The sequence below is a fragment of the Callorhinus ursinus genome, unplaced genomic scaffold (genome assembly GCF_003265705.2).
Source record: "Callorhinus ursinus isolate GAN/ISIS: 27379988/994484 unplaced genomic scaffold, GSC_fseal_2.0 scaffold35, whole genome shotgun sequence".
Lineage (NCBI taxonomy): Eukaryota > Metazoa > Chordata > Mammalia > Carnivora > Otariidae > Callorhinus > Callorhinus ursinus.
In genome coordinates this window covers 1741938-1767448 of record NW_027397097.1, presented here as the reverse complement: position 1 = coordinate 1767448, position 25511 = coordinate 1741938, and the positions used below count along the sequence as shown (strand labels likewise).

The following is a 25511-nucleotide window of genomic DNA, read 5'->3' as shown; positions in this document are numbered from 1 at the left end:
TAGGCATACTTAAAACCAGAAACATAGCAAAATATTCCCTCTGCCCAACAGTCCTCCCTATCCCTCTTTTTTATTTTTATTTTTTTAAAGTAATCTCTATGCTCGGGGTGCCTGGGTGGCTCAGTTGTTAAGCATCTTGCCTTCAGCTCAGGTCATGATCCCAGGGTCCTGGGATCGAGCCCCGCATTGGGCTCCCTGCTCAGTGGGAAGCCTGCTTCTCCCTCTCCCACTCCCACTGCTTGTGTTTCCACTCTCGCTGTCTCTCTGTCAAATAAATAAATATTTAAAATAATAATAAAATAATAATAATCTCTATGCTCAACGTGGGGCTCGGAACTCACAACCCTGAGATCCAAAGTCACATGCTTGACTGACTGAGCCAGCCAGGTGCCCCTCCCTCTTCACTTTAAACATCCTCAGAGCAGCTTTCCTTCATCATTCTCCCCCACAGTGGCAATCTCTACCACTCCTCTCTGTCACTTGTCTCACTTGTGCTATCAACATCTCTCTCCCCTCACAGACTGAATTCAGTGATGGAGGAATGTGTCTTGTTAATAGCTGCATTCCCAATGCCTACCACACTTGGGACTTAGTAGTTACTTGATAAATGTTTGTTGAATGAAGGAAGGAACAGATGAATCAAAGAATATTTTCAAATTACCATTCAGAGTAAGTAAAATACTGGCTTGCTCTATAGTAACTTTCCTCTGACTAGTATGAAAAAGCAGAAGGAAAAAGACACGGCACTGGTAAGGTTCTCACACTGTCAATCTACCAAATTCATCTTTCAGAGCAAACAATACTGTTCTAGGGGTAGCCATACTCCTAAAGTCCTTCATGAATCCTTTACCTTCTGTGGTATGATATGGGAACTGTTTACAGAGCTATAAAGTGATAGCCCAAGGCCTGGTTAGGAAGTGAATAGGGGCATATGCCATTTCCTTTAGATAGTTAAATACAGTTAAGATTAAATTCTAGATTCTAACAAGGTGAGAGGATAAACTCAAAAGACTTTTCCAATCTCCATCCCCTCTTATCTGTTGGCTTAGATGACCTCCATCTCTTATAGGGAGCCCCTCGATCCTATAACTGGGATTCTATACTCTTACTTAGCTCCTTTATGCCTCGTAAGATGCATTCTTTTTCTTTTTTTACCCAAGATTTATTTTTAAATAATCTCTATACCCAACATGGGGCAAAGGTACCTACCTATATAGAGCTTATGTTCCAGAGGGAAAAAACAGATGAAAAATATAAAAAAAAATAAATTTTATTAGAAGGTAGGAGGAAAAAAGAGAAAAGATGATAAGAATGTGGGGAATGGTGACAAGAGAAAAGATGGGTGCAATTTTAAACAGACGGGTTAGAGTAGTCTTCGTTGAAGGGATATGTGAGTAAACAGTGAGAGTTAATATATGGACTTACGGGGAGAAGTGTTCCAGGCAAAGAGAACAAGTATGGCAAAGACTGAAAGGCAAGAGCATGCCTTTCCTGTCCTAACAGCGGCAAGGAAGCACTAAAATCAGAGCGGAGTAAACAACAGAGAGTAGTAGATGTCTTCACAAGGAAGTTACCAAACAAGATCAGATCTTACAGCACCTTACACACCACTGTAAGGAATTTGGCCTTTACTCTGAGTAAAATATGAACCACCACAGGATTTTGGACAGAAAAGTGACATGATATGCCTTACACTTCAAAGAGACCACTGTGCTGGCTATATTTAGGACAGAATGCAAAGGGCTAAGGGTAAAGCTGGAAAGATCAGGAGAATATTGTAGTAATTCAGTCAAGAGATGATGATGGGGGCGCCTGGGTGGCTCAGTCGTTGGGCGTCTGCCTTCGGCTCAGGTCGTGATCCCAGGGTCCTGGGATCGAGCTCCGCATCGGGCTCCCTGCTCAGAGGGAAGCCTGCTTCTCCCTCTCCCACTCCCCCTGCTTGTGTTCCCTCTCTCGCTGCCTCTCTGTCAAATAAATAAATAAAATCTTTAAAAAAAAAAAAAAAAAAAAAGAGATGATGATGGGTTTGAGGGGCGCCTGGCTGGTTCAACTGGTGGAGCATGTGACTCTTGATCTCAGGGTTGAATTCAAGCCCCACACTGTGTATAGAGATTACTTAAAAATAAATCTTGGGGAAAAAAAAAAAAGAAAAAGAAAGATGATGATAGCTTGGATCAGGGTAGTTAGTAACAGTGAAAGTGGTAAATTGGTCAGATACTAGGTAATTTTTGAAGGTTCAACAAAGAAGATGTGCTGATGCTTCAGATGTGGGATATATGAAAGAAGTCAAGGATGATTCCAAAGTTTCTGGCCTGAACAACTAGAATGATGGAAACACAGTTATCTGAGATAGGGAAGGCTATGGATGGAACAGGTGTGAGGTAGAAGATGAGGAGTTCAGTGTTGGCCATGTTAATTTTGAAATAAATATCTTTTAGACATCCAAGTGGAGATGTTGGGTGGGGCTGGGTATAAAAATCTGGAGTTTGGGAGAAAAGTCTGGGGTGGAGATAAAAGGTTAGAAATCATCAGACTATAAATGACTATAAATGACATATAAAGCTATGAAACTAAATTAAATCACTCTGGGAGACAGTAAAGAAAATGTGATCAAGAACTAAGCTCAGAGGCATTCCAATTTTAAAAGGCTGAGAAGAGGAACCAGCGAAGTAGACAGAAGGAGCAACCAATACAGTAGGAAGAAAATCAGGGGGCCATGGGGTTCCTGCAAGCCAATTGAAGAATCAAGGAAAGAGAGATGAACTCTTCTAAAATAGTTCTGATCCATGAAGCAAAGACTGTTGAGAGGAAGAACACAGAAGTGGAAGCCAGGAAGGGGACAGAGGTGGTATTATTAGCAAAATGTATACCTTCCCACCCTAATCCTTTCTGTGCCAAAAAAATTCCTAAATACTGGGACATAAACATGAATAATACACTGTCCCTGACTTCAAAATAGTCCAATTATGTGCTAAGAAATATATAAAATTGGACTTTCCATTTTTTCTGAAGCACCAGTCCACTGTGTGTGTGTGTGTGTGTGTGTGTATATGTATATTTCTTTTAAAGATTTTATTTATTTAAGAGAGAGTGAGCGTGAGCTGGAAGGAGAGGGAGAGGAAAACAGGCTCCATACATAAAATTATGTAGAGATATTCTTAATTGGTTTGGCCAATATAAGTTTTAAGAAAAAAGCGTCTTCTGCTTAAAATTATGTAAGCACTAAAATCTCAAAATAAAACAAAAAAAACATGCATATTAGTAAAACAGTAAAAATATTTTTTTTTTTAATATTTTATTTATTTATTTGAGAGAGAGAATGAGATAGAGAGCATGAGGCGGAGAGGGTCAGAGGGAGAAGCAGACTCCCTGCTGAGCAGGGAGCCCGATGTGGGACTCGATCCCGGGACTCCAGGATCATGACCTGAGCCGAAGGCAGTCGCTTAACCAACTGAGCCACCCAGGCGTCCCAACAGTAAAAATATTTTTATGTTAACCATGGTTATCCTTGAAGAACTATCAGGCCACTTTTATTATTTGTGATATTCTCTATTTTTCCAAATTAAAAACAGGGGTGGCCTGGGTGGCTCAGCCAGTTAAGGGTCTGACTTGGTTTTGGCTCAGGCCATTATCTCATGGGTCACGGGATAGAGCCCTGGGTCGAGCTTCCAGGGTTTGGGCTCTGTGCTCAGTGGGGAGTCTGCTTAAAGATTCTCTCGCTCCACCCCTTCCCCTACTCGAGCATGTCCATGCTCTCTTTCTCCCTCTAAAATAAATAGATAAATAGATAAATCTTTAAGCAAACAAAAACCTAAGCTTACATCATTTGTACTACATTTAGGTAAATACATATTATTTTGTACTTAGTTTAAATTAATATTTACTTTTAATTTATGTTAACAAAAATAAACTCACTTGGGCATGAATGCTCCATTGGCTAAGGATGGCTCATCGTCATCTAGCCCATCGAAGAGATGTGACTTGGCCGTGCCTGTTGTTTGTAAAGCCTTTGGTCGAACTCTGGTGGCAGGGCGGGGTGTTAGTTTATAATGAGTAGGTGTAGTGAGAGCCTTCTGGGCTGCTGGATTTGTTGGTTTCAATCTCTGAAAAACAAAAGCATCAAGGAAAATTCCAGTTTAACTCAAATGCATTATTTGGCCTTAAAAAAAAAAATCTTAAGAACAGAGTTCAAATATCTTTGCCATTTATCCAATTAGATACCTCTGTTTATTTTTCAACTAAACCAAAAATCTTAAACTTCAAAATAAACTGAGATGCACCCATGAATTAATACTCAACTTCTGTCCAATCCAAATCACTCTTTAAAAAATGGTTATTAGCTGGCATTTATTCAGCATTTAGTAAACATTGGTAGTTGCCATGAGTCAAACACTAAGTACTGGCAATAAAAATAATGAAATCACTTTCCCTGATTTTTGAGGAAATTACAAGTTAGTAGAAGAGACATACAACTAAAATAAGACTTTAGGTTGATTTTGATGGCACCTTTATTATTTTCTATAACATCTGCTCTGGATGTTATAGATTTGTTTTCCTACTAAACATTATACATGGGATTATATAACCACTTGAAACAACAATGTCTAACATATAAAACCCTGTCACAGTTTGCTTCTCTTTACAATGCAGACTGTTTACACTTCAGCAACAATGAACCTTCCTAGATCTTTTTAGTGATCTCTCACAATTGTGTGTCATTGCTTGGAATGTCTTAACCTAGTTCTACCAACTTCTCCATATATACTCAAAAAAAGTTAAATGTTACCTCTTTTGCAAAGCCTTATCAAACTCACCCAAAAATCTACACTCTTCCTTAACATAATATTCACCATTTTAAAGCAAACTATTCAGGGGGGGTTTAGTATATCTACTAAGTTGTGCAAGAATCACCACTATATAAGTGCAGAACATTCCCCTCACTCCAAAAAGAAATGTTGTGCCTCCAATTCCAGTTTCCCTAGGCAAACATGAATCTACTTTGTCTCAGTAAATTTGCCTATTCTAAGCATTTTATATGAATGGAATCATGTGGCCTCTTTTGTCTGTCTTCTTTCACCCAGCATAATGTTTTCAAGGTTCACCCATGTTGTATGTAGCACATTATCAGTACTTCATTCTTTTTTATGACTGACATTTCATCATATATATATATATATATATATATATATATATATATATATATATAAATATACACACACACACACTTTGTTTATCCATTCATCAGCTAATGGGTTATTTTATTACTGTATTTACTATATTGAGCTTGAGTAAATTTAAACACATTAACAGGGGCGTCTGGGTGGCTTAGTCGTTAAGCGTCTGCCTTTGGCTTGGGTCATGATACCAGGGTCCTGGGACCGAGCCCCACGTCAGGCTCCCTGCTCCTCCCTCTCCCACTCCCCCTGCTTGTGTTCCCTCTCTTGCTGTGTCTCTGTCAAATAAATAAAATCTTTAAAAAAATAAAAATAATAAAAAAAAACACATTAACAGATCCAATTTTCCTGACTAAATAAATAGCAAGCTCTTAGAAGTTAAGTTGTTTTCATTTTGTATCCTCAGTACTGAACACAGTGACTAGCACATATTTAGGCCTGTAATTATGCTGCACAAATAACACATAATTTTCTTTTCTTTTTTAAAGTAGGCTCCATGCCCAGGATGGAGCCCAGGGCAGGGCTTGAACTCATGACCCTGAGATCAAGACCTGAGCTGAGATCAAGAGTCAGACACTTAACTGACCAAGCCACCTGGATGTCCCACACAAAATTTTCATCTAAGCAAAACTTATATTTATGCAGCATGTTAAAAAGCACTTTAAATTCCTATCTTACTTCTCTTTATATCTAGTTATAGGGTTAATTCAAAAAACCAGTGAGGGAGAAATGAGATGACATTTAAATAACTGAGCAATAGTATCTGTAGACTGACCAACTTATTAAAATAAACCAGGTATGCATTATCTCACTTAATTCTCAAGATTAAACAGTATTACTATCCCCATTTTACAGATGAAGAAACACATTCAGAAGCGAAGACATGCTCATTGTACATGGTAACACAAGGATTAAACAGACCAAAGCCTACTTTTAACCCACACCACAGTGAGCAGAAGATCATTTCTCTGACACTAGAGCATAAAAAATTAAGACAAAGTTAACTGTAGAAACCAGGAGAAAAGATATTGATATGCCACTTAAGAATATTATGATTTTCAGAAAATCAGCCTCTCTGAGCCTTAGTTTGTTCAACTATAAAATGGGAATAATAATATATGCCTTATTTCAGGGTTACTGAAAAGTCTCAGCCCTCACCTTCAGTCCAGTGTTCATTTCACTATTTTAGTCATGCTGCCTTCCAGATACAGCAAACAAAATCTATCTCCTGGCTCAGTGAAAAGCACAAATAATGTGTCTTAAAAACTTAATTACACCTAACTCTGCTTAGGCTTATTAAGAAATTATATTCTCCACATTTAGTTCCTCTTGATCTGAGAATAAACTTTACAAAAGCATCCTTAAATTTACCTCTTCTTTCTTCTTAGGGTCTGACATGGGATTCCGGAAGAGAGGAGAGTCTCCAAAAGGTGAGTACGTTAAACTATTGATGTGCTGTTGGAGAACAGCTTGCTGGGCAGCAGAAGCATTGGGATCTGTCAAAGCTTTTTGAAAAAAAAGAAAAGAGAAAGGAAGATGTCAGTCCAGGGATCCAATGCAATTACAGCAAGAGAACACAGAATTATTTTGGAGACGTCTTCAAAATGTTCAGACTCACTCAATGGCATTATTGGCGGAGAGCAGAGGAGCAAACTGTGAAGAAAATCAACAACCAAAGAAACTAATGGGTAAAAGATATGAAGAGGCATTTCATAAAAGACAACACACAAAAAATTTTACTTAGGTGTTCGTTGTCACTAATAATCAATGAAATGCAATTTAAACAACCTTGAAGAAATATTTTCTATCTACCTCAGTATCTATTAGTTGTATATGTATCAGCTATAGCAAAAGAATTATAATCTTTGACTTCTAGACACATTATAAATTGACTTACTCTGTCTAAAAGAAATCATAGGACAGTACATAAAGCAAATACTGTTTTATTTTTTAACCTACTCATTTCAATCATGGAAATTTAACCCAAGGGTTTAAATAAACTAGAAACAAAGAAATGTTTGTAAATATTCAATAAATATTATCTGTATTTGTTAGGACTTGGAAACAACCTATACCCAATATTAATAGCTGTAAAAATCATGATACATCAACATGGTGGGTTAAATAGTTATTAAAAATAATGACAGTGTGTTTCACGGTGGAAATAAGGAAATACCTTTGATTTAATTTAGTAAGTAAAAATTCCAGAATGAAAAATATTAAGTATACTAAGATTATTGAGGAAGAAAGTGGAATACAAAAAATGAAAATGGCTGTAAAGGTGTCCTTATTATGTTTATTATTTACATTTAATATTCATATTATATTCAAGTAAAAATTGAAAGAAAAAATATCACTCCAATTAGTCTAATTTTCTTTTAAAGTGTAAAAACATGTCATTAGTCACAGAGAATTTAGGGAACAGAAAAGGAATGATCTATAATCACACACAGTAAAAAATAAACAAGAAAACCCCCACAACTATCTGCGTTATACCCTGATTGAAGAAGAAACCTCTTGGCAAAATAGTTCCAAAAATACTCATTAAAAAAAAAAAATCAAATCACACCTAAGTAATTTTAGAGATAAAAACACTTTTTTCCTTTATAAGTGTTTAAAACAAGGCTAATGCCAAAACATAATAAGATAATCCACATTGAAGGAATCCCTCAAACAAAACATTTGGAAAATTTTGATACAACAGGGAGAAAAAAAACACAACAGCAGCAACAACAAACCCAGAACAGAGAGCTAAAGCTTAAGTAACGAAAAAGGGGGTAAATCCACCTTAGTCAAATTAAGCGTTCTTAAAATCAGATGTATTAATTAAATACTAAAACTGTATGCTAATATATAAGGGGAGAGTACAAGTTTGCTCAAGACTGTGAAACCCAGAGATGTCAATTTAAAGAGCACACAGCAAATCATGTGTATGATGTTCCTAAATCCAATTTAAGTATCAGTGAGGAAAAAAAATATAATAAAGTAGCTTCAGTACAGAATGCCACACAACAACAGCATAAATGTTATTCTACGGACTATTCAAGGAGACTCAAGAAAACCTGGATGTTTTTGTAAGAATTCTAATATTCACTAGTCAGTTACTTGACAGGCAATTATCCATTAAAAATAACACTGACACGTACCAGCTGATCCCATCATTAACAAGTATAATAGGTCACCCCATCTGGGCTTACTCAAAAGAATAAGAACTCCTTTAACAAATCCAAACGTAATTAGGAAAGTGTGTGAATAGGATGTTTTTATTTTTGTATGCTTAAATATGAAATATTCTCTAAGTTGACTGTATTATTTAAAAATATAGATAAGAGAGCTGATATGTTAGCAAAAATAAGAGAACAATCAAACATAAGCACTAGTTAAGCTACCATTTGTGTTACAGTCAATTCCGGTCACAGAAATTTGAAAACATACTGAAAAGCCACATCATGACCAAATGATTAAAGGCACAGGAAAAAGTATAAAAAATAAAGTCTGAGAATAGAAAAACCTGATGATATTTTATCTGGAAGAAAGACAATAGGGTTACTGCAAAGAAACTGTAACAAACTGGTTTGCTTAGCTTAGGAGGTAAAAGTAGAATCACTGAGTGGAAATTCTAGGGAGGCATGTTTTGGTTTCTAAACAACCTGAAAACAATGGACCAGACTGACTTGGAAAACTGTAACTGAGGAACTCCCACAGTAAGAGAGGACTCACATAAGCTCTAAAGCACCTTCCAACTAACATCCTATGATGCAAAGATGTACATTCTAAAAGGCAATACAGCTACTTTTAAATGTGTGGTAACAGTACCATTATGTAACTGTAATACTAAATGCTCATCTCAGGAACTTTTAATTGACTTCAGAAAAAGATGGATTATCAAAAACCATTCAAGGGGTGCCTGGCTGGCTCAGTCAGAAGATCATGCTACTCCTAATCTCAGGGTTGTGAGTTCAAATCCCATGCTGGGTGTAGAAATTACTTAAATAAATAAAACTTAAAAAAATTTTTTTAAAAACCCAAACTATTCAAAACACTATCCAAGTAAAAATGGTAGGTTACAATATTTATGGTATGTCCTACTGAAAACAACTAAAACTAAGGAAAAGAAATAAAAGTGAAAATATCACTTTTAATGATAAAGCTTATTCTAATGTTCAAATTACAATTCTAATTCACCTCCACACCAAAGATCTAAGTAAAATCTGTTTTTTAAAAAAGATTTTATTTATTTGAGAGGAGAGTGAGTGAGAGGGAGAAAGAGAGAGCACGTGAGTGTGCACGCACAAACGGGAAGGAGGAGCAGAGGGAGAGGGAGGAGACTCCCTGATGAGCAAGGAGCCAGATGCGGGGCTCAATTGCAGGACCCCAGGATCATGACCTGAGCCAAAGGCAGATGCTTAACCAAATGAGCCACCCAGGTGCCCCTATGTAAAATCTATGTTTAAAACAAATTAAAATATATCTATATAACCCACAATGACAAAGAATGGGACATAACAAATGAACAGAAGAGAAAATATAACAAATTTCTAGGGGAAAGAAGTGCACAGAGGAGTGACAAAGCAGGATAGAGAGAAGGATAGCTTAGAGTACATTCATAGGGGATTACAGCCCAAAGTGGAGCATATCTGCCCTGTAGAATCCCAGAAAGATTAGGGATTCAATGATACCAAGTTTGATGAAGTGAGACTGAAAGCAGGAGAGATGAACCAATGCAAAGTACATATATAAACACCCATACCTTCATCCTTCCTAATCCCTGATCCTCAACAGATAAGCCAAACATCAGAGTGTGCCTCTGATGAAACCAAATTTACATATGGAAAGAACAAGGGCAACTCGTTTCAGTACCTGCATCATCCCAGAGCTAAGAATATAACAATCAGAGGACCCTTGGATAATAGGTGGTTCCTGAACTACTTACCTTAAAGTGAAACTTACTGGTAAACAAGCTCTACTCATACACATAAACTGCCAGTGAGCTTTTTATTATTTTATTCTTGAATATGAATGGTAAAGATCACAGAGCATTAAAGAGTAGGACCAAAGCAAAAATAATCCTGAAGATTTAAGGCACAGAAAAGTCCTAAAAAAATTTTTTTAAAGCCAATTAACAAAGTTTCAAGAAAAAATTGCATCTAAGAACCAGATGCTTGAGAAAAGGAACTTTCAGAGAATAAGAAAGAATTCTTGCTAAACTGAAAATAAAAATTCAAAACGATGATGATTTAGAAGACATTCAGAAATCTCCTAAAAAGTAGAAACACAGCTTAAAAATCAAGCATTTAGAAAGGGGGCACCTGAGTGGCTCAGCTGGTTAACTCTTGATTTTGGCTCAGGTCATGATCTCAGGGTTGTGAGATAGAGCCCCATGTCGGGCTCTGGGCTGGGTGTGGAGCCTGCTTAATATTCTCTCTCCTTCTCCCTCTGCCCCTCCCCCCACTCAAAAAAAAACCTTAAAAAAAAAAAGGGTATAAGCAAGTCAGTGAAATTTCAGGACAAAGGGACAATCCTAAATGCCTGTGGGGGTAGTAGCTGAACACATCTCAAGAATCAGAAAAGCATTAGACTTCACAGCACATAATGGTTAATGCAAGAAATACAGTCCAAGTTCTGAGGATAAATTATTTTCACACTAGAATTCCATAACATTAAAGCATGAGGAACAAAAAAGGTATTTTCAGACCTATAAGTGATCAAAGTTTACCCTTCATATACACTTTACTTAAAAACACATTCCAGACAATTCAGGAAATAAATAAAAGGGAAAAACCTACACCTAGGACAGAGCGGTTCCCACTGAGTAGCCCTGAAGGGAATACTGGGAGCAATGCTGAAGGCCTAGGGAATAATCAGAGTTCATACTGCTGCAGGAGGAAGGACAGAGGGATCAATGAGTGACATCCAGGGTAAAAGAATTCTGATACCATCCTTAAGAATTTGGACCAGTTCAGGAAGGTGATAAGGACTGGTAATCCAAGGGGAAAAAAGAATTAGAAATTCTAGGAGAAAGAAAAAGCTGTATAAAAAAGGTGTATGTGGCTGGGCAGCAATGTTTTCATAGTTGTAATAATATGCTGTGTTCGCCTTTACAACTTTTAAATTATTCTTTAATCAGAGAAAAGATGAAGGTAATAATTATAGGACAGAATACATCATCATCACTTTCAATATGAAAATATAAAGAAGGCAAAAGAAGAAATGAGGAAAAAAAGAAGGGTAAGAAAGGGCACTAATACCCTTACTTGATCAAGAGGACTCAAGAAATACTCTTCAGTTGACAGAACAAGAAAAAGTATGAAGGGACCCGGCTTAAATTTGCAAAGGGCTTATCCAAATGTGGTACACGGATCATGATAGTATGGGATATCATGATATTAAATTTGCAAAGGGCTTATCCAACTGTGGTACACGGATCATGATATCAATGGTACATCTTTCTCTTGCTCTCTCTCATTCACTTAGTTACTCTAATTTATGCCAGGTGGTAACAGCTTTTTATCTCCAATACAACGGATTTCTTTTAAAAAGACATTTAAGCTAAAAAGTTAATTTTAAGTTAAAAATAACAACAGACGTAGGAGGCAGAGAGGGCAAAAACTAGGAAAGGGTATTCAAATGAATGAAACACGAAAAATACTCCAGTAGATAAAACTAAACTTAGGGTATTTAGTAACACAGGTATATTAGGAAAAGTGAATAAAGAACACAGAGGTAGGTGATAAGTGAGCTCTATTTCTCATCTACCATTAACAAGTTAAATTTATTTAAGGCTTAATAAATAAAGCAAAACAAAGCAACATAAGCACATCATTTAGAGATAGGAACTTAACTATATACCAGGAAACAAAGTGGCCATAACAAAGCAGTCTCTTTAGGGGACGAGGCGTGGGTGGGGAAGTGGAAAAGGCCAGGATCCATCACAAGCCCTTCTGCACCACATGACTGTTTAATGATGTGCGTCTGTGTACTGCTTTGGTAGGGGTGGGATGGACTGGGAGGAAAATCAGGTCACCAAGTCAAGTATTAGCAAGAAACAAACTAAGCAAAGCCTTCTAAAGTGACTGACACTTACCTACTGGGGCCTGGGGGGCTCCAAAGCCCAAAGTGGCTGTCGTAGTATTAAATCCAGGGGCCCCAAAGGCTCCTGTACCAAGAGGCCCTCCGATCTTAGGTTGGTTGTTCCCAAACAAAGATGCCTGTCCAGCACCAAGAGCTATGGAGACAAGAGGAAAGAAAAAGCGCCACAGGAGATCCTTTGAATGTTATGCCAGAGGTCAGTTATTTAAAAATATAATACATTTGGAAACTTCATAATGACCACTCATTTCAACAAGAGTATGTAATACAGTAAATGCTAATTATTGCCAGGCACTGTGCTGAGTACATTATATACATCAGAGGCAAAATATTTAACCTCTCTGTGCTTCAGTTTCCTCAACTATAACATGAGATAGTAATACACAGATATCTATCCTAAGGTTAAAATGAATAAACACATATTAAATATTTACAAGAGGATTGGTAGATACTAATACTCATTAAATATTAGCTAGTATCTCACTTAATCTTCGTAAGCCTGAAGTAGGAAATATCCACATTTAACAGATGAGAAAACTGAGGGTTTAGTAATCAGCTCAATGTCACAAATGTAGTAAATGGTGAAAATGAGGTTCAAACGTTGGTGCATCTGACAATACAATCAGGGTTCCTAACTGCTACACTATAGTAATACAGAGTTTGAAAGAATTAAAAAATAATCAAGTCTCCTTAAATTTCAGTATTTGCAAATCAAAATATGCAGATGAACCAAACACAATGTCATCTTTTTGACTAACTTATAGGCTAAACTATAGAAAATCAAACCCAATACATCTTTGAATAGCAAAAGTAACACTTTCAAATATACCATCTCATGCAAACTACACCAAGACAAACGTTTTGTTTTATAAAAAGCTAAATGGGGGCACCTGGTTGGCTTAGTTGGAGGAGAGTGTGATTCTTGATCTTGTGGTCATGAGTTAAGAGTCCCACTTGGAGTATACAGATTACTTAAATAAGTAAAACTTTAAAAAAAAAAAAAGCTAAATGCCTTGTGACGTGCTTACTGAGCAGACTCAGGTTTCACCATGAATCAGACCGGATGGAATAAAAACTTATTTTCACCAAGGGGAAACCCACTGCAGAAACTTATGTTTTAAAGCCTAATGAATCTTGCTTATGGATCTTGTTGTTGGCAGTGAAAATGGGATGAATTTATTTAGAATAAATTATTGGCACAAAAATTCTTTAAAAATTTCCATCACTTCCTCCTCAAAAAGTTACTGGCAATTTAGAAGATCTAAAGTTCCTTTTAACGCAACAATGCATCTTGAGCGAGATAAAATCATTTCAAAGATATAATACTTAGAGGTCAAAAATATGGAGGGACACCTGGGTGGCTCAATCAGTTAGGCTTCCAAAACTTGATTTCACAGCTCAGGTCATGATCTCAGAGTTGTGAAATCGAACCTCCCATTGGGCTCTGCACTCAGTGTGGAGCCTGCTTGAGATTCTCTCTCCCTCTCTCTCTGCACCTGCTTGCACTCTCTTTCTAAAATAAATCTTAAAAAAAAAAAAAAATCAAATATGAACTGCTTTACAATAAAAAAAAAAAACCAGGAAGTCTATACTCAGAGAATCCATACAATATAAATTAGTGAGGGTAACTACTGAATGGACAAAACATTCCTTAACTGTATAACCTCATTAATAACAAGAAGACAACAATGTAGCAAAGGGATTACTTCTCCCAAAGCCCAGCTTTAGAATAGGAAGTAAGACTCCTTTAGAAGTTGTAAACCATTAGAAATTGGTGAAAATTCCAAGAAAAACTGAAATTACTTCCTTGAAGGACATAGTTTATAGCACTAATTTCAGAATTCTTTATTTTTCCAGGTAACAAATACCTCTTTACCCCCTGAACAAAAACTTAGAAGAAACCCAAATATATAAAACAGACAGGGACGCCTCAGGGGCTCAGTCAGTTAAGCATCTGCCTTTGGCTCAGGTCATGATCCCAGGGTCCTGGATCAAGTCCAGCATCAGGATCCTTGCTCAGTGGGGAGCCTGCTTCTCTCTCTGCCTGCTCCCCCTGCTTGTGCGCACTCTCTCTCTCTCTGACAAACAAATGAAATCTTTTTAAAAAAATAAAAAAATAAAATGGACAAAAATTTCTCATCTGGATGGGTGTATTTTCCTCACCTTTGTAGCAGTCCTTGATGAAGAACCATGAAACAGTCTAAAAACCACTGTTATTTCAGTAAGCCAAAAAAGAATAAAAAAGGCATTGGGAGGTTCAGGTGACCTGGAAAGAGACTGTCATAAAGTGACCTGTCTGCACACTGTTGCAATTTATTAAAGGAAAAATATGCATTTTATCCAGAGCTGTCTCCTATTATGCAAATGGATTTTTATGCTTAATGAAAGGACCTACTAATAGTCCACAAGTTAAGGGACATTCTGATGGAAGATAATGTCAATTTATAAAATGTAGTATATTTATAATTAGTTGTAGGAATCGTAAAGCAGATATATGGGGAGCACCATGGTAATAGTGACCCTAGAAACTCCAAGGATACTCAAGAGAAAAGCGAAAATGGTTATATTCCTTTTGAGATCTTCTAATAAACATTAAAATTTAATTTTATTTATGGTATCTGTTACTTTGGGTAAATTTTTCTGCGTATACCTTAGTAACAATGAACTTTACTAGATGTACCCTTAAACTTATTACTTCATGGAAAATTTTTAAGAACTAAAATTTCTTAATATTATCAAGTAACTACCGAGAAAATGCCATACTATTGATAGTGCCAATGACAGTTAATATCACTGTCAAATCAGAAACTTATACTCCCATGGTTTAATGAGTATTCCTTAGTCTGAGCACATCAGGTGGGAAAATATCACACGCCAAAGAATAACACAAAATGTTTTTACAGGAAAATTTGTTATAGGAAATTTTACCTTTGCTGAGGTAGGAGTCTGAATCTCCATCTCTCAAAATAAAAGGAGTATGAATCTCCATCACTCAAAAAAAAGGTGCACAGAATACCCACTTAGCTAGTGCCCCAAAAAGACATCACCCAAAGCTACAGTGCAATTCTACTTGTGACATCATGAAATGCAGAGTTCATGAACGTGGGTATTTACATATAACATCTCAAGACACACCGCTCTCAAAGCCTAAAGTCTGCTTTAGCAGAGGTGACCATCAAAGAATTCCAAAAGTGTATGCATGGTGGTTCACAGAACTCTCATTTCCCTACATGATCTATTGCTGCTAAGGTTGGAGGCATAAAATTCTTTACTGATTGTATTTGGGTTTTAGTTTATACAAACAAAGCATGAATGAGGAATATATTACAGCAGTAAAAATGTTACCTGTTGTCTCTGAGGTAGAACTACTTAAGGAAAACTGAACATATTCAAATAAATAAAAAGGTTGAGAAATTACATTATTGTGGAAGAGAAGATGATAGCATTAGAAAAAGCTATATGACATTATATAACTTGGGACTATAGGAGAAGGCACTGCTAACAACCTGCAAAACCTAGAAGCCAAAAAGGAAAGAATGACAACTTTAACCACATAAAAATAAAACTTGTGGAGTGCTTGGGTGGCTCAGTTGTTAAGCGTCTGCCTTCGGCTCAGGTCATGATCCCAGGGTCCTGGGATCGAGCCCTACGTCGGGCTCCCTGCTCCACGGGAAGCCTGCTTCTCTCCCCCTCTCCCACTCCCCCTGCTTGTGTTCCCTCTCTCGCTATGTCTCTCTCTGTCAAATAAATAAATAAAATCTTTAAAAAAAAGTAAAATAAAAATAAAACTTGTACATGACGATACCATAAAATTAAATGGTAAACTTAAACACTTGGTGGAAATATCTGTAACAGACATTAAAGTAGCATCTTACCTGAGCTTTAGGTTTATGGTTCACAAACTGTCTAGGGTCAAAACTACCCTTGAAAAAGCTTGTAATATGCCCACACCAAAGCTAATTTTACCTCCAGGATTAGAAGAGAACACTGATGTCAGATGATATATTCTGCTTAAATTTAGGATTCACACTACACAAAAACTACAGCTTTTTAATTTTTATTTCTTGTAAAATATATGTGATAGAATTTGGATAAGTTAAAAAGTTCAAATAAAACTCTACCATACAACCCAAAAGAGTTAATATCCACAATATATAAAGCACTCTCAAAAATAGATGAAGAAACAATGATCAAATATTATGAATAAGGAATTAAAATTCAAATGGCCAGTAAACATACATAAGGGTATCCTTCATCAGTAATCAGTGAAGTGCAAATCAGAATACACCAATTTCCACTATCATGCATGTAAAGATGAAAAAGTCCAACAATATGGAAAAGTATGGGAAAAATGAGCACATTAATACAATGAGAGCAAAAATTCATACTGGCATTCTTTTTGGAAGGCAAATTAGCAAGACTGACCAAAATTCAAAATGTGCGTATCTTCTGACCCAATTCCAGCTATCAATCCTATAGTAATACTAACACATACAAAATTATGTAACAAAGATATTCACTACTGCATTGCTAATATCAAATAACTCAAATGTCTACTAAAAGGGGAAAACTGAATTATGTTATGTGTATGTATTTATGTGTCATGTGTATATATGCACATATATACACAATGGAATACCGAACAGTTATTTTTAAAGAATAAGTCAGGGCGCCTGGGTGGCTCAGTTGGTTAAGCGACTGCCTTCGGCTCAGGTCATGATCCTGGAGTCCCGACATCGAGTCCCACATCAGGCTCCCTGCTCAGCAGGGAGTCTGCTTCTCCCTCTGACCCTCTTCCCTCTTGTGCTCTCTCTCAAATAAATAAAATCTTTAAAAAAAAATAAAATAAAATAAAGAATAAGTCAGATCTATATATATACTGACCAAAGAAAAAATTATATGCCCAAAATGTCATGGGAAATGAAAAAATGAAATACAGAATACCATGTAAGGCAGTTGCCTTCAGTTTTAAACATTTTTGACTATAGCACACAATATGAAATACACGGAGATCCATAACACACACACACACACACACAACTAAAACAAAAATTAAATGATATTTAACCTTACTTTGTACAATGAGTTTTCCATTCTAATATTTTTTTCCTTAAATGCTGTTTGCAGCCCACTATATAACTATTACATCCAACTAACGTACCTCAGCCTTTGGTTTAAAAAAACCACTCATGTAGGATATGGTTTCTACTTAAGAAGATAATAGAAAATACATAAAACACACATGTACAACAGTATGTGTTTGTACACATTTGAAAAATGAAAAAAAATGTACAAAATGTACATAAAGGAGTCTGACAAGAACATGCCACACTTTCAATAGCTGTTACTTCACAAGTGATATACGTTGACTTATCATGGTACTTCTGTATTGCTGAATTTTTTTAAAGCACTTATATCTTTTATTTAAAAAGGAAAATGGAAGGAAATAGTTCATAGAGTATAAAATGAGGTTCTATTAAAAAGGAAAGGACAGGGGTGCCTGGCTGGCTGAGTTGGTGGAGCATACAACTCTTGATCTCAGGGTTGTGGTTCAAGCCCCACACTGGGTATAGAGATTGCTGAGTAGTAAAATCTTAAAAAAAAAGAGAGAGAGATGAAAGATAAGTGATCAGAGCATACAAGCAAAGACAACAGATAACTGGATAGTGGGAGCAGAGACTATGGAAATAAATGGTTTGCAACTAAATGACCACACACCCATGGTCAGATGACTTGAGAAATAGACAAAACTATATGCTTTAACAACCTTGTTGGAACTATACATGCTGTTATTCATTTATGACCACTACCACTCTCATATTCTTTAAAACAGTTTGGCAGGCAGAAGGGTCAATGTCTTCAAAGGCACTAAAAAATAAATTATCAATAGTAGGAACAGAGACAAAGGTATGACAGCTCTACATCAAGGTGGAAAGAACTGAGAGGTATGCACAGACCTTATTAAAACCTCAGAGTATTTGCTAATTACTTCAACTAATGTTCTTACTGCTCTCTCTTACTATTAGGGTAATAAAGCTTACTTGATTAACAGTTCAAAGTCTCAAATGCCTGCCTGTTACAAAGGTAGCACAAGGGAACTGAAAGTTAATAATGCCATCATACTGACAAGTCTCACATTAAATACTAAAAATCCCAGATAGACTGGGACTATCAAAAGAAAAACATTTTATAGAAAGGGAGCACACAACTTTTAAGATAAAACGTCCAAATGTTTTAAAACCTGGTAAAGCAAAACTGCTGGGAATGTTTTGTAAGTCCATTTGTGAAAATGCAAATCTAGTCCTCTTATTCTCAGGCATATGATCAAACAGAGGTCTTAAGTTCCAGCAATTAGAGAGCCAAGCTGTGTCACTTCCTAAATCTCATGGTACAGTTCCTTACCTGTTCCAAATCCTGCACCAAGCCCAGTTCCCAGAGTCCCAGGTCCTGGTTTACTTCCAAAAATACTACTCCCGCTGGTGTTTGTGCCAAAACCTAGAAGGACAAAAGAATGAGTGGACTGTACTGTTAACACAACTCTCAATTTCCTATACAAGGGAATTTTTAAAAAGGCTGACTCTAAGCTTTGCATCCTGTCAGTTATTACTATTTAGAAATCGTAAATGGTAAGCTAACTTAACCTTTTTAAAGAATTTTAATTTTGATGCCTATAAACAGATCCCAAAATCTTCCTATTTAATTATGTTTCAGACTTGAAATATTCAATACCAGATAATATCCATTAAAGTGATTGTGCTTGAGCATATACATTCCCTTTGTAAGACTCAGAGCCTCAAACCTATTTTTCATGTCTAATTAATGGAAGAAAAATGCATTCCCTCAAACTTTCACTAAAAATAAGATAGTCAGGGTGCCTAACTGGCTCAGTCAGTAGAGCACGTGGCTCTTGATCTCAGTGTCGTGAATTTGAGCCCCACAATGGGTAGAGATTACTTGAATAAACCTTAAAATATACATATATTAAAAATAAGACAATCTCAAAGACACTTTACTGAAGCTAAAGGTTCTTGCTAATAGAAATTTACCTATAAAAATCTCTACAGTAGGGCGCCTGGGTGGCTCAGTCATTAGGCGTCTGCCTTCGGCTCAGGTCATGATCCCAGGGTCCTGGGACCCTGCTCTCAGCGGAAAGCCTGCTTCTCCCTCTCCCACTCCCCCTGCTTGTGTTCCTACTCTATCTCTCTCTCTGTGTCAAATGAATGTATAAAATCTTAAAAAAAAAAAAATCTCTACAGTAGCTTTGGTTTTGAACAGATGAACCATGTATGGGCAGTAACGTGTGCCTGGCTGATCACACAGGAGGAACTTTAATGGTGTCATACTCAATCAACTCATAGGAGCACTCAAGGACTTAACTAGCTGATATTAAAAGAGAAAATAATCTATAAATAACTTTTCTTGGGTTGAACTGTTTCATTATCAGAGATGACGGAGAGTTAAACAAATCATCCTCCTTCACTATGACCTCCCATCTAGAGAAAATCCTATGATTCCCCTTGAAAACCCATAGGTTTCACCAAAAGACACCTCTACTGCATTATTGCTATTATTTCCCTTTTGTTCAGATATGTCCACGAAGTTTCTGCACTCCTTTTGGAGCTAAATATCAACAAAATATCCAATGAGCATATCATTAATCTTTTTTTTTTAAATAAAGATTTTTATCATTAAAGAATCTCTACACCCAACAGGGGGCTCAAACTCAAGACCCTGAGATCAAGAGGTGCATGCTCCAGGGGCACCTGGGTGGCTTAGTCAGTTCAGCATCTGACTCTTCATTTTGGCTCAGGTCATGAACTCATGAACTGCATTGGGCTCTGCACTCGGAGGGGAGTTTGCTTGAGGATTCTCTTCCCTCTGCTCCTCCCCCAACTCACTGGAGTGCACATGCACGCATGCTCTCTCTCGTTCTCTAAAATAAATAAATAAATCTTTATAAAAGAAAAAAAGTTGCATGCTCTACTGACTGAGCCAGCCAGGCATCCCATCATTAATCTCTTTTGATAAGAGGGGGAAAAAAAAATCAATCACTGGACAGCAAACCTTATTCATGGAACACTCAGAAGTCTTTTTAAAAGGTATCATGGAGGGGATCAAGTACAAAAGGTAACAGAGTAAAGAGAGTATCCTGAAATATAGGACACTATCACCAACTAAGAATGTTATAGTTAGTCATGCCAATATCCGGATTATCTCAATGAAAGCAAAGAATTTAAACAGTTGGAAAATATATTTCTAATGTCACTTAAAAATGCATGGAATCTGACAAAATCTGATACATTTTAAATCATACATTAAAAATTTTCTTCAATTGTGCTAATTAATAGCTATGCCACAAAATGGGAGTACTGCTACTCAAGCACAATTTTTTTTAAAGAAGAAAAAAAAACGGAAAAAATGTACTTGGAGATACTCTTTTTCTTTTTGAGTTAAAATTTAACCAGAAAGGATCTTCCAGCCCAGTAAACAGCAGAAAGTAAGATACTTGTGAACTACCTCAAACCCACACGAGGGAAATAAGTCCCAACTTACGCTGTTTATACCACACATTTCCTCCGATTCTAACTGACAAAAGTTGATCAACTCTGTTATTTCAAAACAATTTTTAAATGAAAATTAAGGACGATTAAGTAATGGTCAATTAGTTTACAACAAAGGAGTTAAGAATATACAATAGGGAAGGACAGTCTCTCCAATTAATGGTGCTGGGAAAACTGGACAGCAAAAGAATGAAACTGGACCACCATCTTACACCATAAACAAAAATTAAAGACTTGAACTCTAAGACGTGCAAGTATAAAACCCCTAGAAGAATACATGGGCATTAAGCCCTTAATATCTGTCTTGGCCGAAACCAGAGAGGGAGACAAACCATAAAAGACTCTTAAACTCAGGAAACAAACTGAGGGTTGCTGGAGTGGCCAGGGGTGGGAGGGATGGGGTGGCTGGGTGATGGACACTGAGGAGGGTATGTACTATGGTGAGCGCTGTGAATTGTGTAAAGACTGATGAATCACAGACCTGTACCCCTGAAACAAATACTTTATATGTTAATTAAAAAAAAATCTGTCTTGGCAATGATTTTTTAGATGTGACACCAAAAGCAAAGGCAACAAAAGCAGAAAAAAACTAGGACTACACCAAACTAAAAAGCTTCTGTACAGCAAAGGAAACCATCAACAAAATGAAAAGGTAACCTACTGAAAAGGGGAAAATATTTGCAAATCATAGACCTGATAAGAGGTTAACATCTAAAATACATAAAGAACTCAATCCGGTAGCAAAAACACAAACTAATTAAAAATGGGCAGAGGATCTGAGTTGTTTTCTTTACAAAGAAGACATACAGATGGCCAAAAGACATATGCAAAGATGCTCCACATCATTAATCATCAGGGAAATGCAAATCAAAACCACAACGAGGTATCACCTCACACCTATCAGAATGGCTATTATCAAAAAGACAAAAAATAACAAGTGTTGGTAAAAATGTGGAGAAAAGGGAACCCTTGGTGCACCGTTGGTGAGCATGTAAATTGGTGTAGAAACTGTGGGAAGCAGTATGGAGGATCCTCAAAAAATTAAAAATATAAATTCCAGGGCGCCTGGGTGGCTCAGTTGGTTAAGCGACTGCCTTCGGCTCAGGTCATGATCCCGGATTCCTGGGATCGAGTCCCACATCAGGATCCTTGCTGAGCAGGAAGCCTGCTTCTCCCTCTGACCCTCCCCACTCTCATGTACTCTCTCTCTCTCATTCTCGCTCTCTCAAATAAATAAATCTTTTAAAAAAAAGATTAAAAAAATATATATAAATTCCATATGATCTAACAATCCCACTTCTGGGTATTTATCCAAAGAAAACTAAAAAATTAACCCGGGAAGACATGCACCCCCATAATCACTGCAGCATTATTTACAATAGCCAAAATACAGGAAATAACCTAAGTAGCCATTGATGGATAAACAGGTAAAGATGTGATATATACATATAATGGAGTATTATTCAGCTGTAAAGGACAATGAAATCTTGCCATTTGTGACAACATGGATGGAATTTGAAAGCATTATGCTAAGTGAAATAAGCCATACAGAGAAAGACAAATACTGCAGGATCTCACTTGTATGTGTAATCTTATTAAAACACACACACAAAAAAACAGCTTATAGATACAGACAATAGATTGGTGGTTGCCAGAAGAAGGTGATGGGGGGATGGGTGAAATGGGTGAAAGGGGATCTAAAGGTACAAACTTCCAGTTATAAAATAAGTAAGTCATGGGGATGTAATGTACAGCGTGGTGACGATCGTTAATACTGTCTTGCATATCCGAAAGTTGCTAAAATAGTAATCCAAAAGTTCTCATCATATACACACAAAAAACGTGTAACTACATATGGTAACATGTTAACTAGTCTTACTGTTAACATGTTAGCAACATGTAAACTAGTCTTATATGATTCGGCAGAAATACCAAATCATATGTTCTACACCTGAAATTAATGTTGTATTTCAATTATATCGGAATTTAGAAAAATTAGCTTTTAAAAAAAAAGATGTTTAAGTATACAAATATCTCCTTAACTGTCCACTTAACCATATAGTATGGAAGAATCACTGATTTATTGCCCAGCACCATCTTATCAATACCCAAAGAATCAATCTTTTTATTTTTTTAAAGATTTTATTTATTTGTCAGAGAGACACAGAGAGAGCACAAGCAGGGGGAGCGGCAGAAGCAGGCTTTCCACTGAGAGCAGGGAGCCCGAGGTGGGACTCCTGGGATCATGACCTGAGCCGAAGGCAGACGCTTAACCATCTGAGCCACCCAGGTGTCCCAGAATCAATCTTTTTAAACTGTTGCTCACAAGTGTTGACATACTGTCTGTAATTCCTCTCCTGAAACAATTCTACTCCTCCATTCATTTGGAAATTCAGACACTATCTTATACTCATTTAATCTTGAACCCGTCCCTCCCAGGAATAATCATTTACTAAGAAAATGAGCTGATGACTCTAAAGAATGACTTAAGGATCTCACAACACCAACTGTAGTAGCAGGTACCCTAACCTTTAACTCTGTGAATTAATCAGCAGCCAAATGAAACAAAATCCCATAATGGATGTGTGACTAACAATATAATGATGCTCTAAATCTTCGTATAATCTTACCCCATTTCCAGATTTGTTATATGGCTTATTTCCAAATCAGAAGACTCTGTCCACAAACTCAAAAGTTGACAGCTTCCCAAGAAAACAAGAATATCAAAGAAAGCCTTACTTAGATAGGATCCCTCAAGGTTAGTAATGGGATGTTAAATTCACCCAAGAGTAGAACGAAACTTGCTACCATGCAACCCCCATCTGACTTAGAGGGAATCCTTACTCTTAGGGCCCCATTTATTCACTCATTAATTCATTTAACCAAGTTTTAGTGAGTACCTATTCTATGCCAGGCACTAGGTCAACAATGGGGATTAAAAAAGGAAAAAAAATTAGGACAAGTAAGATTCATCACATAAGCTAGTAAGGCATATTAGATTAAAATGAAATCTTTCACTTTCAAAACATCAAACATGAATATAAATGTATTTATACAACAACAAAAAAATCTCCAAACAAATCAGAAATTTGCAATGATGGAAGAACATAAAGTATATTTCAGAAGTCCAGCCCATTTTATCACTTTAGCCTACATAAGCACCCCCCTAAAAACAATGTTTGTTTTTCTGAGCATGAAGCATGCTACCAAAAAACATGCATTTTCAAAGGAAGGGAAAATTGGTTCTTGAGGGGCTAAATGAATCATAGCTATACAATGGCTTATGGCCCTCCACAGGGCCACAGTACATAAACAGATAAACAGAACACATGTGGTATTAAAATCTCACAGGGTGAGATGATTACAAAGCTTTTGGGGGAAGGAGTGACAGTGATGAAAAAAGATTGAAAAACTCTAATTTAACCTTTAAGTATCTTTCCCATCTTAATTTTATAAAATAAACAAGTACTCAAAATAGATACCCATGCTAACCAAGCCCACTGCCTAAAAACCACTCTTCCATAATCAAAAAGAATAGCTGAAATGATAATCACTACTAGGAGTGAGCAACAAAACAAAAAAGGTTAAAAAATCAAATTAAAGGGGCACCTGGGTGGTGCAGTTAGTTAAGCGCGAACTCTTGGTTTCACTTCAGCTCATGATCTCTGTCTGGGTCGCTCAGCACAGAGTCTGCTTGGCGACTCTCTCTCCCTCTCCCTCAACACCCTTCTCCCCGCGCTCATGCTCTCTAAAATAAATACATAAATCTTTTAAAATATCAAATCGGGGGCGACTGGGTGGCTCAGTCGATTAAGCGTCTGCCTTTGGCTCAGGTCATGATCCTAGGGTCCTGGGATAGAGCGCCACATCAGGTTCCGTGCTCAGTGGGGAGCTTCCTTCTCCCTCTCCCTCTCTCCTTCTCTCAAATAAATAAATAAATAAATAAATAAAATCTTTATTAAAAAAATAAATAAGGGCGCCTGGGTGGCTTAGTCGGTTAAGCGTCTACCTTCAGCTCAGGTCATGATCCCGGGGTCCTGGGATCGAGTTCCACATCAGGCTCCCTGCTCAGCGGGGAGTCTGCTTCTCCCTCTGCCCCTTTCCCCTGCTCATGATCTCTATCAAATAAATAAAATCTTTAAAAATAATAATTAATAAAATTAAGTACAAAAATTTAGGAACTGGTACCTATTTCCTTCACATATGCATTTCTGTAAAAACATATCACCTTCTAACAGATGCTTAATGTAGTCTCTTTCTCTAGTACACTACAAGACCATTCAAAAACACTGAAAAACTGTAAAACTCTGTAACTGAGCCAGCCAGGCACTCCAATAACCATGTCTTTTCATTCATTTCACACTAAATCCCCCCTGTGCCTAATAATATATCTGGCACATAAAATCCTTAACAGATATTGGTCATGAAACGAACTTTCTTTGTGTAAAATTTGATTAAGAACTTAGTTACAGAAGACATTTACTATAATATAATGTTTCTATGAAACAAGTTAAATTTTTCCAACATATCTCTGAATAGTAGTTTAGGATTATTTTTTAATTATTATTCAATCTTATCTGTATTTCCCAAATTTTTAAAAATGAACATGCAATCAAAAATATACTTTTGCAGCTTGAGGGAAAGCTTCAATTTTCAGTAAGAATCATACAATCTCAAAAAAAAATTA

General features: G+C 36.7%; 1 protein-coding gene across 7 annotated transcripts in view; it reads right to left on the bottom strand.

The window, feature by feature from the left end:
* Positions 1 to 25511, bottom strand: part of NUP98 (nucleoporin 98 and 96 precursor) — a 121003-nt gene that overhangs the window by 59968 nt on the left and 35524 nt on the right. For 5 of the 7 annotated variants that reach the window (XM_025894238.2, XM_073879633.1, XM_025894237.2 and 2 more), the window contains 4 exons: positions 18666 to 18758; positions 12259 to 12399; positions 6546 to 6679; positions 3916 to 4103 (listed from right to left, as the gene is read on the bottom strand). In XM_025894238.2, coding sequence (XP_025750023.1) covers positions 3916 to 4103; positions 6546 to 6679; positions 12259 to 12399; positions 18666 to 18758 — 556 coding nt within the window. The remainder of the gene's footprint in view (positions 1 to 3915; positions 4104 to 6545; positions 6680 to 12258; positions 12400 to 18665; positions 18759 to 25511) is intronic. The other 2 variants (XM_025894242.2, XM_073879632.1) reach the window with 1 other exon arrangement.